General features: G+C 33.8%; 1 protein-coding gene across 1 annotated transcript in view; it reads left to right on the top strand.

Moving 5' to 3' along the window:
* LOC106472422 (chromosome-associated kinesin KIF4-like) overlaps nucleotides 1–13,523 on the top strand; it is a 62,772-nt gene that overhangs the window by 3,866 nt on the left and 45,383 nt on the right. The window contains 3 exon segments of the mRNA XM_022400995.1: nucleotides 8,657–8,909; nucleotides 9,797–9,990; nucleotides 11,532–11,618. Coding sequence (XP_022256703.1) covers nucleotides 8,678–8,909; nucleotides 9,797–9,990; nucleotides 11,532–11,618 — 513 coding nt within the window. The 5' untranslated portion in view covers nucleotides 8,657–8,677.

The raw sequence follows: 13,523 nt of genomic DNA, 5'->3' as shown, positions 1-13,523 counted from the left end.
TAAGTGTTTTGCTCCCTGCTTGGGAGAAAGTATCTAGCTTAAGCCCTGTGACAAAGAACTATTGGGCACAATGGGACCAGTTGAAGCTTGAAGATTGTATTCTTCTCCAGAGATGGGAAACTGCAGATGGGAAAGTGACGACCTGGCAACCGGTTAGACTGAGAAAGTTAAAGGAAGCTGTTCTGCGTCAATTCCATGATAGTTTAACAGGAGGACATCTCGGAGTTAAGAAGACATTGAGTCACCTACGACAGAGATTTTACTGGATAGGTATGAGGCAAGATGTGGAAGAATGGTGCAGGACCTGCAGTACATGTTGTGCTAAAAGGGGACCGAAACATAAGGGACGTGCTTCAATGAAGTTATATTCTACTCAGTTTTTGAGAAGGGAAACAGTGAAGCCCTTGATGAAGTTACTACCACTGATGTGACTATTACCAATAATAGGACATTTCCTGATGGAGCAGATGAATTAGTGGGTCATCAAAAACAACCAACATTAAGCAGAAGAAGCTTCCTAATATCAATGAGTCTACCACAGAAGAACAAGAATGCAATTTGAGGGTCATCAAAAACAACCAACATCAAGCAGAAGAAGCTTCCTAATATCAATGAGTCTACCACAGAAGAACAAGAATGAGATTAGTGGGTCATCAAAAACAACCAATATTAAGCAGAAGAAGCTTCCTAATATCAAAGAGTCTACCAGAGAAGAACAAGAACGCGATTAGTGGGTCATCAAAAACAACCAATACTAAGCAGAAGAAGCTTCCCAATATCAATGAGTACCACAGAAGAACAAGAACTGTCAACTCTTTTTTTTTTTTTTGGCCTTTGATGCTTCTGGAAACAGACCTGTGATATTGTCATTAGTTCCAGGATTTGCAAACAAATTTAGACATAGAGCATTGGACAAAAAATACCCCAAAGTGTTATCAGAGTTATATGATTAGGATTGCTCATCTGTTAATAAGGGTATCTTGACAAATAACTGTGACAAAGTTTTTGATGGGTTACATGTCACTTCTGAAGAAGGTGCAAACTGTGACAATTATATAAGAGCACAAGCAAACAATAAACAGTGGTTTAGTTTTAGGAGTGGAAGGATCACAACTTCTTGAGTTAAGGCTGTTTGCTGCACATCAGTAGATAACCCATCAAAGAGCATGATCAAAGATACTTGTTACCCTGCATCAAAATCATTCACTGCTAAACAAAAATGTGGGTTTGTGACCATGAAAAAGATGCCAAGAAACAGTATATCAACATTATAATGGAAAAGCATAAGAATTTCTCCTAGTGGGACAGTGGTCTCTTAATTCATCTCAGTTATCTCTACATGGGTGTGACACCTGATAGAGTTGGATATTGTGATTGTTGTGGAGAATTATTAGAAATTGAGTGCCCTTATTGTTAGAGATTCACAGATATATGAATCTGTTGGATGCCTGAAGAATCACAATGGTAAATTGTCTTTGAAAATGTTGCATGTTTATTACTATCAGGTACAGTGTCAGTTAATGTTGTGTGAAAAGGAGTTTTGTGATTTCATTGTATGGATAAGTGTGGACTTTTTCTCAGGGCACATTGCAATTGATTTAGATTTCTGTTAGAACATGGTGGAGAAGTCAAGAATTTTTACCAGAGCTGATTGGTAACAACATGAACATTTTATCAGAAATAAATCAAACTAGGGATACTTCACCAAATTTTGAGGCAACAAGTGCACAGATCTGAGACTCAGGGGAACTCTTAATAAAATTTATAATGAAGACAATGTTGTCATAAGTTGTGCTGCACATCAGTAGACAACCCATCAAAGAGCTTGAATGGGTGAAAATAAAATGGGTACGGAAGGGAAACTGGTTTTGTCCAGAATTCAGAAAACTTCCTCATTCAAGAAAAAGGGGACAACTAAGAAATTGCAATGAAAATTCTGTTTCATAGTGAACAAATATAAAATTACTACATGTTTTGTGAAAAAAGAAATTAAAGATTCAAATTTAATCCCTTTTTGTTTTGTTTTTTTCTATAATATACTCTTCCGTGTTTAATATCAGAATAGTCAATCTGTCATATAAAAGGCTTTTTGAAGAAAGTTTTATTGGAATGGCAAACAGTGTACACCTGGATCAGACTGCTTGTTCTGAGCAGTCTGATCAGGGTCTACACTGCTTGCAAGAGTTAACCAGTAGCCTAATACAAGTTATTCCATGAATTATAATTCATCTTTATTTAGAAATTAGCTGCAATACCCATCCATTGGATGGATGAAACATAACAAATGATGGGAAATTGTATTTCTGTTTTTTTTGTTTTTTTCTTAAATAAACATTAAAAGTTCAATAAAAATACATAAAATACCAATACTGAAAAGAAAGACATACTTTTTTCAAGAATTCTAACAATATTGGTGACATAGTTTATTCTAATGCTGGAGGATATACAACATTGGTAGTTTTTCTGAAATTAGATGTCATCCTGTGTCAAGTTTGGTGATGATTAATCAAGAAATGTGAAAGTGTATAAGGAACAGATACACACACACACGTCTTGTTTATTTATATAGATGAAAGATTATATTTTGGACTAATGGTAGAATTTTTTATCCCCTTGATATGAGCCTATTCCTTTTTTTTTTGCTGCACGTTTTATGTTTCAATTGTTTTTCCTATGTACATTATTGTTAATCAAATGGCACAGCATATTTATATAAATTTTATTTGGCACAGTGTACAGTTAATTTGTCAATTGTTGGTATTGTTTCACTTTTGCACAGAAAATATTCAATTGGTATTATTCTTTGAAGTATTGTGTGCTTATTTCTGACTAGACCAATCACTCGTTCCACATGAATCCAATTATGTGCTATTTTCCTTGTGGCTTTGATTAAGTTCCACAGGTGACAACTGTTTCTTTCCCCTTTGTGAATGTTGGTATCTTCACTTTTTCACACATCAACCCAACCCTTTCTTTAATGTTGAATCCTCTGTCAACCAGCACTATATTCTCAGGCAGAAGTTTCTGTAACAGACCACAATTCTTTGTTATATCTCTGTCTGTCACCCTGCCACCCCAGCCTTTAGAAAGGAATGACACTGTCTCCTCTGTTGTGGTGCTTGTAGTTGGACCAAGTCTTTGCCTCTGCTAATAAGTTTGAGGGTTGTTCAATAAAGATCTCAGAACAGTCTGTCACTATAGATACTGTAACACCAAAATGTTTCCTGAATTCCATTGGCATTGAAATTTGAAGTTTCTCTCTATCAGGCAATAAAATCAAGCACTTCATGTCTTTAAAAATCTTGGATGCTCAACTGGTTGATGCTTTAACTAACTATATATCCAAGGTCCTGTAAACTTAGGTTAAGTGCTAATTTCATTAACACGAGCATCAGCTTTTCAAATTCTCGTAAAAGAACAGTTTTTCTTTCAGTTCTGTGTTTTCAGATGTGAGATATTGTAGCTCAATGCATATCTGGCTTAGGATTTTTCCCCTGGGTTGGAAATTCTCCTTCTAAATATCCATTTAATGTAAAGTCACAATGTACTAACTCTGATCCTGGTAGGCCATTGCATGGCAGTTCTTTTTGTAAGTCTAGAAGTGCTCTGGCTATGGTTGCACTATGTTGAACCCCCTTTTTTTTCTTTGTCTCACTTGAGCTCATTCATAGCATTTGACAGCAGATTTTGACGCATCTTCTTTAGCTGTCACTGGTCCAAGTCTGGATAGGTATTGACATGTGACATACAAATGTGCTTTAATTGCTGCAAATATGTACAAGAATTTATGAAGACATAAACAAACATATTATATAAGAATATATATGCATACAATACCATAATACAAAAGGGTATTATATATATAAATTTAAAAGATTCAATTAATATGATCTTTCTTAACATCTTTATCTTCAGAAATCTGCTGAGTGTATGTTGGTTTAATATCGTGTTTATATATATACGGAGGCCACCATTGTTTTATTTATATATATATATAAATGATTTTCTGAATAAAACCTGTTGATTTTAAATCATTATTTTCTTCAAATAAAAACTAAATACATATTGTAATACAAATGTATATTTTAAAATCTGAGTTACTCAAAACAAGGTTTTTAATCAGTGAGTATGCATTTTTGTATTTCAAACCCCAACACACATAAATGCATGCACATTTATTGAAAAATGTACAAATCATAAAGTGAAAATAAAATGTAACAGTATGCTAATAAAATGGTCTGAACACATTTTGTTGTGACAGTTGCTTGTTAAATCCTTCACAATTTATCCTCATAAGCCATAATGCCCTCTTTTCTGTGTACAACTTTACTCCTTGATGTTTAATATTCTTTGGAATATTATAAAATCATCATTTGACATCTCCAGTATCACAATTTGTACAACCCAACATAACACAAGTATTCACTGTTACCACAGGGTACAATTCAGTAAAATATTTTGCTTACTTTCTTTGCATATTTGACTGACACCACTGAAAAAGGTTGTCATACAAGTTGATGGACAGTGGCATTGTGGGTAATAGTGTTACATCATAGGAAAACTATCTATACTAGTCCTGAGTTCCCAAATAAAACCAATTCATTGCACCCATAACACCTAATAAACTTTGAGCACTTAGCTCCTATACTTGTCTTAACCATTGTATTTGTAGCCTGGAAATAAATACTGAACACTAAGTACAAGTAGCCTATTGACAACTTTGTTAAGTTTAACATTTGAGAACTGAATATTTTAACAGTGTAGTCCTGTGTACTAGAGTTAGACATTTAATCAATTACCTAAGAGAAAAGATTGCTTTGATTTATGTTGTGTAAACAAATTGATTAATTTAAATTATGATTAAATCAATTAATCAAAATTAGTGTTTCCAATTATTACTGTTTTTTATTATTCGAACAGTCCATTAAATTGATTATCACAAAATAACCAGAATTGGAGTTTATAATTGTTACCATATTTGATTATTCCAACTATCCAAGAGATATTGCCACCAAACTTCTTTACCCTGTCTGTTATGGAAAATATGCTAAGACTTTCAGTCACTGTCATTAATTTTGTACTGTTGACTAATGGAAAGAAACTTTGCTGGCAGCACCTATCTTCAATCCTTTTTATATATATATATAAAATACTAAAGGGAAGGCAAATATCCAGCAGCACCTGCCATCAACTTGTTTTTTTTTTTTATCTTGTACATATCTTTGTTTGGGGAGCATTGTACTAACTGAATAGTAAGTTTGATATATTTGAAATATTTACTAACAAAAAATCATTTATTCATAATTTTATATTAATAAACTTATTACATTTTTTAATTTACATAATGATGGTTGGTGTATAGTACACATAGTTACAAAAGGATAAAACAATCCTGAACTCCAGACTATCTGTAAAGCTGTTTTTTTGTTTTATGTCTTCATCAGAAGCATACATTTTCTTCACTGAACTCTCTTACTCAGTTTGTTCATTATGAGGTAGTTTATCAATTTTTTGCTCATCCTTTCGAGCTTGCTACAGCCCAGTATGTCTTTTTTTGGTTGGTCCAGGCTTTTGCGGGTCTTATGCACACTCACGGGTTGAGCTTCCACCATTACATGGATGACTGACTTCTTTTGGCTCATTCCAACTGGAGTCTGCCCAACACACTCATCTGCTTCTTTCTGAAGCTGTTCGGGTCGGTCGGTTGATCAAGCCGGAGAAATCCTACCTTGTTCCTACCTAATATCTTATCCTTTTGGGTGTTTTGTTCAACACTCATCTCTCTCGGACCCAACCTTCTCCTCTTCAATTCCATTTGATGGAGCTGGCAGTCATCAATGCCTTTATTGGTCAAGATGTTCTGTCTCTTTTGGGGGTGTGGTCCTCTGTGGTGGCACTTATCCCCATAAGCCATGCTCATATGAGATACTTTCAGTGGACTCTTTGTGGTCAATGGCACCTTGCGTGGTATCCTTTGGATGTTCATATTACCCTTGAGGATATCCATAATAACAGGAACAGTATGACGAGCAGGGGAGAACCCCCCAGCCCAAAGACCAATGACGGAAGACGTTCCACTTATGTTGATAAACCTCCATGGAAGAATGTCAAACAGAAAGTGCCAACAATGAAGCTACTCGCTGTGATAAACCGGATTTCCTCACCAAGGACCAGATCAAAATTAGGTATGGTAGGATAAACTACCTGAGTGCACAACCACAGGAAAACCTGAAGATCTAAAGACCACTCTGTAGGATAAATTTTGTCTGGGCAGGAATACCAATCTGTAACAAGATTGAAAGCACCCAGAACAAGATACACAAGGAGAGGAATACCTTGCATTCTGGCCCAAAACAGGATATCCAACATCCGAGAACAAAGGGAATAAGAACAGATGCCTCCCTGGTGTTTGACATATGCCATAACAGTAGAATTGTCTGGATCATACCCAGACTTTTGTGGGCAAGGGGAAGAAAATGATCCAAAGCCCACTGGACAGCAAGTAGATCCTGGATATTGACATAGACCACAAGCAACTTGGTGCTCGACCCATGGCCCCCAGTCATGAAGTGTGTATGTGACAAGATATAAATCCAGACAAGGGAGAAGAAGCGGAACCCCTACTGAAGTGTGAGCCTTGTCCAACCACCAATGCAGATCATCAACAAGGGACTTGGTTATTTGATCAGGGGTCTTTGGTCTCCACAACTGCGGGTTATTTGGCAGCCTTCTCCCACACCTTTTGTCTTCCCCATAACTGTAAAATTTTTATTCCCACACCTTCTCCCTCCTGTTATGTTCCTTCTGGACTAATTGCCCTCTGCGGTGTGCAGCTCTTCCAGATTTGGATGTAAAGGTAGTGCTTCACTGCCATATTTTACCTCCTTTTGAGCCTTTGTCTTCTTGTTCCATATTTCAGTTATCACATAAAGCATATTCCCTCCTCCTTTTGGTCTGTGGATGTTATTGGTCAGATTTCTTTGTCATCGACGTTTCTTGTACTCTGTATCATTCCTCCTATCTCTTCCTTTATCTGGATTGATCCTTCCCTTCCAAGACTTTGGCAGCTACAGGGGGAGTAATTCCTCCTTCTCACCAATTACCCTTCTTTCCATTTCCCACCTCTATTCCTGGTCAGATCTGGATAGATTTCTATGTCCCAATCGTGCTCTTTGTTGTTATATCGCTTGCATGGTTCCTTCTGTTATAACTGTTTGTCTATGCATCCCTTGGCAATTCTCCTTCCACCTTTACCATTTGTGTTCAGCTTTTAATTCGAATGACTTATTCTTCCTTATCTCCTTCCCATCAATTATTTTGGGTGTTCACTTCCTGGCACCTCATCCGTGTCATCCATTGGAGGAAATTCTTCAAGTGGGTATGTGGACCACTCTGCATATTTTCATGTCATACTATCTGCATCGTGTTGCTGTTTTCTCCTCATCTTGTTATCCTCTTCCACCTGTTGCCATTCTTCAGATCTCAGTGAGACTATAACTGTGTAAGTTTTCTTTATTTTTCATTATTTATCTTTTGCAGGGGCCTATCCCATGTTTTAATTTGGATCCTGCTCTGTGGCAAGTGGTGCCTGGCTAGGTATACTTCACTTAGTTTGGTACTCAAATCTGCACTGAAAGGCCATGTTGATTTTATTTCATTTCTTTTCTTCCATGGCCATTAAACACACACTGTTCTGTAATATGCTAGAAATGTGGTGTTCCACAAGATCGTTTGTGGGTTATTCCTTGTGATATATTGATTCTTAAGTATGGTTGTTCTGGACCAAACTCACCCATGGACTTCATGGGTAAAGCAGAAGGGGATTGCTGTCCATCTCTGCCATTCCTTAGATTGAATAAATCAGGTTTGATCTGGTTTTCAAAACAGGGTTTCGTGGTCACCCATTGCACTGTCTCTGGCATGAACTTTCCTCTGGACTCTCCTACAGTTTTTCCCCTCTTTCTTCCAGTAGAGTAAGAGAGGCCTTACCACTTTCCAGTTCCAAGCTGCTGAGGTAGTGGACCGTGGAGTAAGGCAGTGTTCTGCTGGTGTAGATATGATTGGAATCCCTTATCTTATCCCCACATGTTGTGGTTTGGATCACTGTTCAACCATTTTCTCTCCCATTGGGTTGTGCTCCTCACAATTTTCTGCCTGGAACAGTGTGGTAAAAAAAAAAGTTATTTTTATTATATGCCAATGATCATAAACACAGTGAAATAGTGTGTAGTGTTCTTTGAATAAAATAAAATTTACAGTTTTGTATAGTAAAAACTTTAATGGATAGCTTGACAAGAACTATGGAAACCATAAAAATCTGTTATAAAAGTTAACATTTCTGTTTCTTAAAAAATATACTACAGTGAAACCTTTTCTACTTTTGAAAACTGTGACTTTTTACAAACAACACATATAAAAATAAGATATTGTAGAAAGTTTTTCTCAAGTTTCAAGCAGTTTCATTCAGTAGTTATTTGAAATGGCAGTAGAAATGATATACCGAGGCATTGAGAGTTTTTTAAGCAGTAATTAAACTTTTGGCCTCTCTTGTGATAGCATGTACAATATAAAGAAAAAGTTGTTAAATTTTTTTAATTTTATGTATTTATTCTATTGCTTGTTATACACATTGAACAACTGAAATTCCTTTTTTCAGTTGAGCACAGGAAAGAGGAATATGTCGGAGGAGAAAATCATTCCTGTTAGGGTAGCATTAAGAAGTCGTCCACTAGTGAGTAAGGAAATAGTTGAAGGATGTCAGTCCTGCCTTTATTTTGTTCCTGGAGAGCCACAACTTGTTGTTGGAAAAGATAAGGCCTTCACATTTGACCATGTTTTTTCTCCAGAAAACACTCAGGAGGAAGTTTACACAAAGGTGGTCAAGAAATTGATAGACAACCTATTTATAGGTGAGTTTTTCTCGTATGCTTTTTAGTCTATTTTAACATTACCTTCTTTATTCAGCTTATTGAGGTTTTTTAAGAATTGTATATAATTGTCGTAGGATAAAGGAAGGGATTACTATTCATACTTAAATCCAGGGAAAGCACAATTTAGTAATTAACACGGCAGCCTGCTAACAATTATTGGTAATGAGTATTTTCTGTCGTGTGCCTGAGTTCTAGCTGTCAGTGCAAGGTCTGCTGAAATTATTCATAAATTTTTGTTTTCGAGAAATATCTTTCCTTTCAAATAAGAGTGTTTTTAACTTAAATATGAAAGTAATGTTATGCAGAACTTCATTATTCTGGATGTGCTATATAAACCTAGTCAAATCCCACTATTAGATTACATAAGAGTGGGTGCTATTGACTAGCTGCTCTATCTCTAGTCTGTCAGTTCAAAATTAAAGAGAGCCGTGTGCTGATAGCTCTAGTGTAAGTTTGCACAAATATCTGAAACTTTTCTTCCATACATCTTTTGATTTCTGAGTTGCATCCAGTGAAAGATTATTTGGATTTTGTTTAATCTAGTTTGTTAAAGTTAAATGAGAAACGTTTAGATAAGAAAGATGTTATACTACTAGACTTATGACAGACTTGTTTATATCATTGTTTTTACATTTTATTTCTTATATGTATAACATTGAGAAAAATTTAGTAAATTTATTTGTTGTGTTTATCTGAGCCTGGGGTCAGTTTCTACTTCCCACTTGCATGTACTCAAAAGTTGTTCTGGTTTGATTGGCTAGGTAGTACTCACTCAGATCTTGCATGTACTCAAAAGTTGTTCTGGTTTGATTGTCTAGGTAGTACTCACTCAGATCAATTATAGTGTTTTATTTCTACTCTTATAGGATATAATGTTACAGTGTTAGCATATGGTCAAACTGGTTCTGGGAAAACTTACTCAATGGGAACAGCCTATAGCATTTCTGCTGAAGATGATGAATCCAAGAAGGGAATAATTCCCCGAGCAATTTGTGACATCTTTGAAGGAATCTACAAAAGGACAGAGAGTGAATTTTTGATAAAAGTTTGTTTTCTTGAAGTGAGTTATAGCTGACAATATTCCTATAAAAATGTAATTATAAAAGAGTATATATATATATATATATCAGTTGATTTCTAAATGTTTATGTAGAAGTGCATGGTAAGTGGAACTGAATACCGTGGATGCATACATAAAAACGTATTATGAGTTGTACATTTGAAAATATATAATAAACTTGTATATGTTTTGTTTTTTACAATTGGTTTTATTGTAATGTATACAAAAAACCATTCTAGTGACATAACATACAGAGAAAACTTGTGAAGTTATAACTTGTGTTTAAAAATCATGCTTGTTCTCTCTTTTTTTTAACATCTCTTAAACGGTCCATTGACTTAATCTTGCATTGAAGATGTTTTATCTGTGAAAAGTTACTGCTCACGAAGCCTTCCATTTAATACCAGAATTCGTCTACATCGGTACATGATGACAGTCAAAATTCTATATGAAATGTTTATATGTAGTGAAAATGAAATATAACTGTTGCAGTGTTAAATGCAAAAAGTCGACAAAGCAACAGAACCAACAATTTGTTATAAAACATATTAGACTGCAAATGTAGCTCCTGACTTTTTAATTAGTCTAGTATGTAATTTCAAATTAACAATATGTACAAGTAAATGTTTAGATATGTAATATAGCATATGATTGTAAAATTTGACCTAAATTGGGTTTTAATGTCAAGCATTTATCTACTTCACATGTACTTAAGTGAATGCTTCAAGCTTTTGACTGTATCATTTACCATTTTTTTGTTCCCATTATTACTTTAACAGAAGTGTTATATTTTTCCCAGTTGTTATACACAAAGTGCATGATTTCTGTCTTAGTATGTTCTTCAATTTATTTTCACCCTTTCTTTATTCAAGTTGAAATACATAGTTCAAAAAAATTTGCCATTGAACTAAACTTACTTTATCATCCTCAGCTGATTTAGTTACAAAAGTGCTTTCAAGTATTATTAACAAGAACAATGAATAACCAACCAACATAAACAGAGATTTTTCAGACAATTGCTCAAATTTGAAAACCACTTTCTTAAAACGGCCACAAACATGGGAAAATTGTGATACATCCTTTATCACAAAACTTGCAAGCACACACACAAACAAACAAACCACGTTGCTTAACTATATAATTTGATCATTATATTTTATGGTAAGTTAGAACAAATGCTCTTTTTTGTAAATGGAAATGCAACATTTTATTTCGTTCTTTCAAGTTTCAATATCTATATTCAAAATTTTTTTCTATAGCACAACAGTCTGAAGGTTTTACTACACTGTATAACTAGAGTAAAGTGGTGTTAGTTATTCAGAATTATAATAAAAAGTTTAAATTTTTTGTGTGTTATTTGTGTATGTGTGCACCACTTTTATAAAATCTGGAATTCTACCTGTGATTTAAAAGTCAGAGTAAAAAAAAAAACTGTAAACAATGTGGTCACCATGTTTTTCTTTCTCAGCTAAGTTTCTGATCAGTTCACAACTTACTTCATACAGTTGTTACTAACAACACATTTTTACTTTTGAGCATAGATACACAAGGAAGAAATATATGACCTGTTTTCCAAGACAAGAGACAAAGATGTTGTCAGTATCAGAGAAGATTATGGGGGGATCAAGGTATTCTATTGAATAATTGTGTTATGTTATTTATTCATCTATTATGGGAACATCTTTATCACTATGGTTAAACATAAAAATTATATAATGGTTAGTTATTCAGGTGATAGATTTATCAAATAAGGTTGATATAATAGGTATGGAATAGGCTATTGCATGTGCTGATTGATATAATATGTATGGCTATTGCTCAAGTGTTTTACTTTTGTAGATTTTATCATCCAGCATCTAAATTCACTGGTATAAGAATGGGATATTTTCGTTACTACTAGTAGCAGATGTATTATGGTTGCTATTTATGTCACTTTGCTGTCTTTATTTTCTAACAATGGTAATAGCATGCTCCAGTTCATTATTGTAGTTACTATTTGTAAACATTTAAAGTAATGCAACTTTAATAGATTAAGGAAGATAAGACTTATGTTTTTAGCAGGCATAGTTATAAATAATCACTATTCCTGAAATATAGTATTGTTTAACTATTAAACTAAGTTTCTATTACTGGTAAGAATTTTTTTAATAGCCTACTAACTCTGTCCTTATAGGTTCGGTCATTTTGACCAACCTTGTAACCACCAGATAGCCATGTAAGTATCCCCACTAACTTTTAATGTGGCACATGTATCTTCATGAAATTTGGCAAACTTTTTGTAAGAGTTACAAATTTTTTGTAAACAAAAGATAAAATTTTTTTGAGTGTTTTTTACTAAAGACTTGCGTGCAAACATGTGGAGTATTGGCTACTACTGGTGCATGGTTAAAATGCTACGATTAAAAATACTTAATTCATTTTAAAAGCTTACATATTTCAGTTGCAAGAACATCTAAAACCTCCTGAACAAGTATCAAACATTTTATTTCAGTAACACTTTATATTTTGGTTATTTTCTCTATCTCAATTATATATGGACATGGTTAATTGACCAACCTTGTAACCATTACAAAAAAATACAAACTAAATATAAATTACCACTTTTTAATTTCCAAAATGACTACACGTTGTAATATAAAACTACAATAGTCCTAAATAGCTTAAGGCTTGTAAGTATATATCTGTTTCTACTTAAGTTTATTGTTTATTACCTTTTCAATCATGTGTAACTAATAGTTTTGCAATACAAGCTTTAAAACACTCAGCAAATGCATAGCTAAATTTACATTATATAATTATCTTACCTTATATAAGCTAAGTTTTACTTTTTAGTTACTTTTATAACAATAAATTAAAAAATAAGCATAAAAAACAAGAAATTTAGTATTTGCATTTGACCTCTTGTTTTTTGCTGTCAGCCTACTGATGAAACTTCAGCCTACTTTTGTGTAATGAAGATACTATTACATTAAATAATTTTAATAACATGCACAAAGCATATTATGTCATATAACTATTGTACTTTAACTGGCTTTCTAACTAAAGCATAAGTACTTTAAAATAACTCCTTTAGCTACTTGATCTGAACTTGGCAATAGTAACTTTCACTCTGTAATCAAAATAACCAATAATCTCTACTGTGAGCATGGTATTAATATGTTATTTGGTAAATTAAAACTTTGTTTCTCTATTGGTTTTAACTTTTACAACCCGGGCTCGGTCCCTGGAACTGACCTCGTAACCAATTTGTGCTTGTTATAGTTTTCATGCTATAACTTTTAAATTAGTAAATGAATGTTAACGAAATTTGGCAGCTTATCAGTAAACATTATAATGCTTTTTATATGCAAAATATCAATTTTTTTTTTTATTAAGTCTTAAGGTTTTTAAAGCAATGTTTTTCTCTTGTCTTTTTTTTTCTTTTTGCATGTTGCATATCTAACATGCAAAGTAATATTCATTTTATGATTAAAAATACTTTTATACATCAGAAAATTTTGAAATTTCACATACAAAATCTTTAATGTCCAGAT

This window comes from Limulus polyphemus, unplaced genomic scaffold (genome assembly GCF_000517525.1).
Source record: "Limulus polyphemus unplaced genomic scaffold, Limulus_polyphemus-2.1.2 Scaffold5317, whole genome shotgun sequence".
Classification (NCBI taxonomy): Eukaryota; Metazoa; Arthropoda; class Merostomata; order Xiphosura; family Limulidae; genus Limulus; species Limulus polyphemus.
The sequence above is the reverse complement of the archived record's forward strand: the minus strand, read 5'-3'. Positions and strand labels throughout refer to the sequence as shown.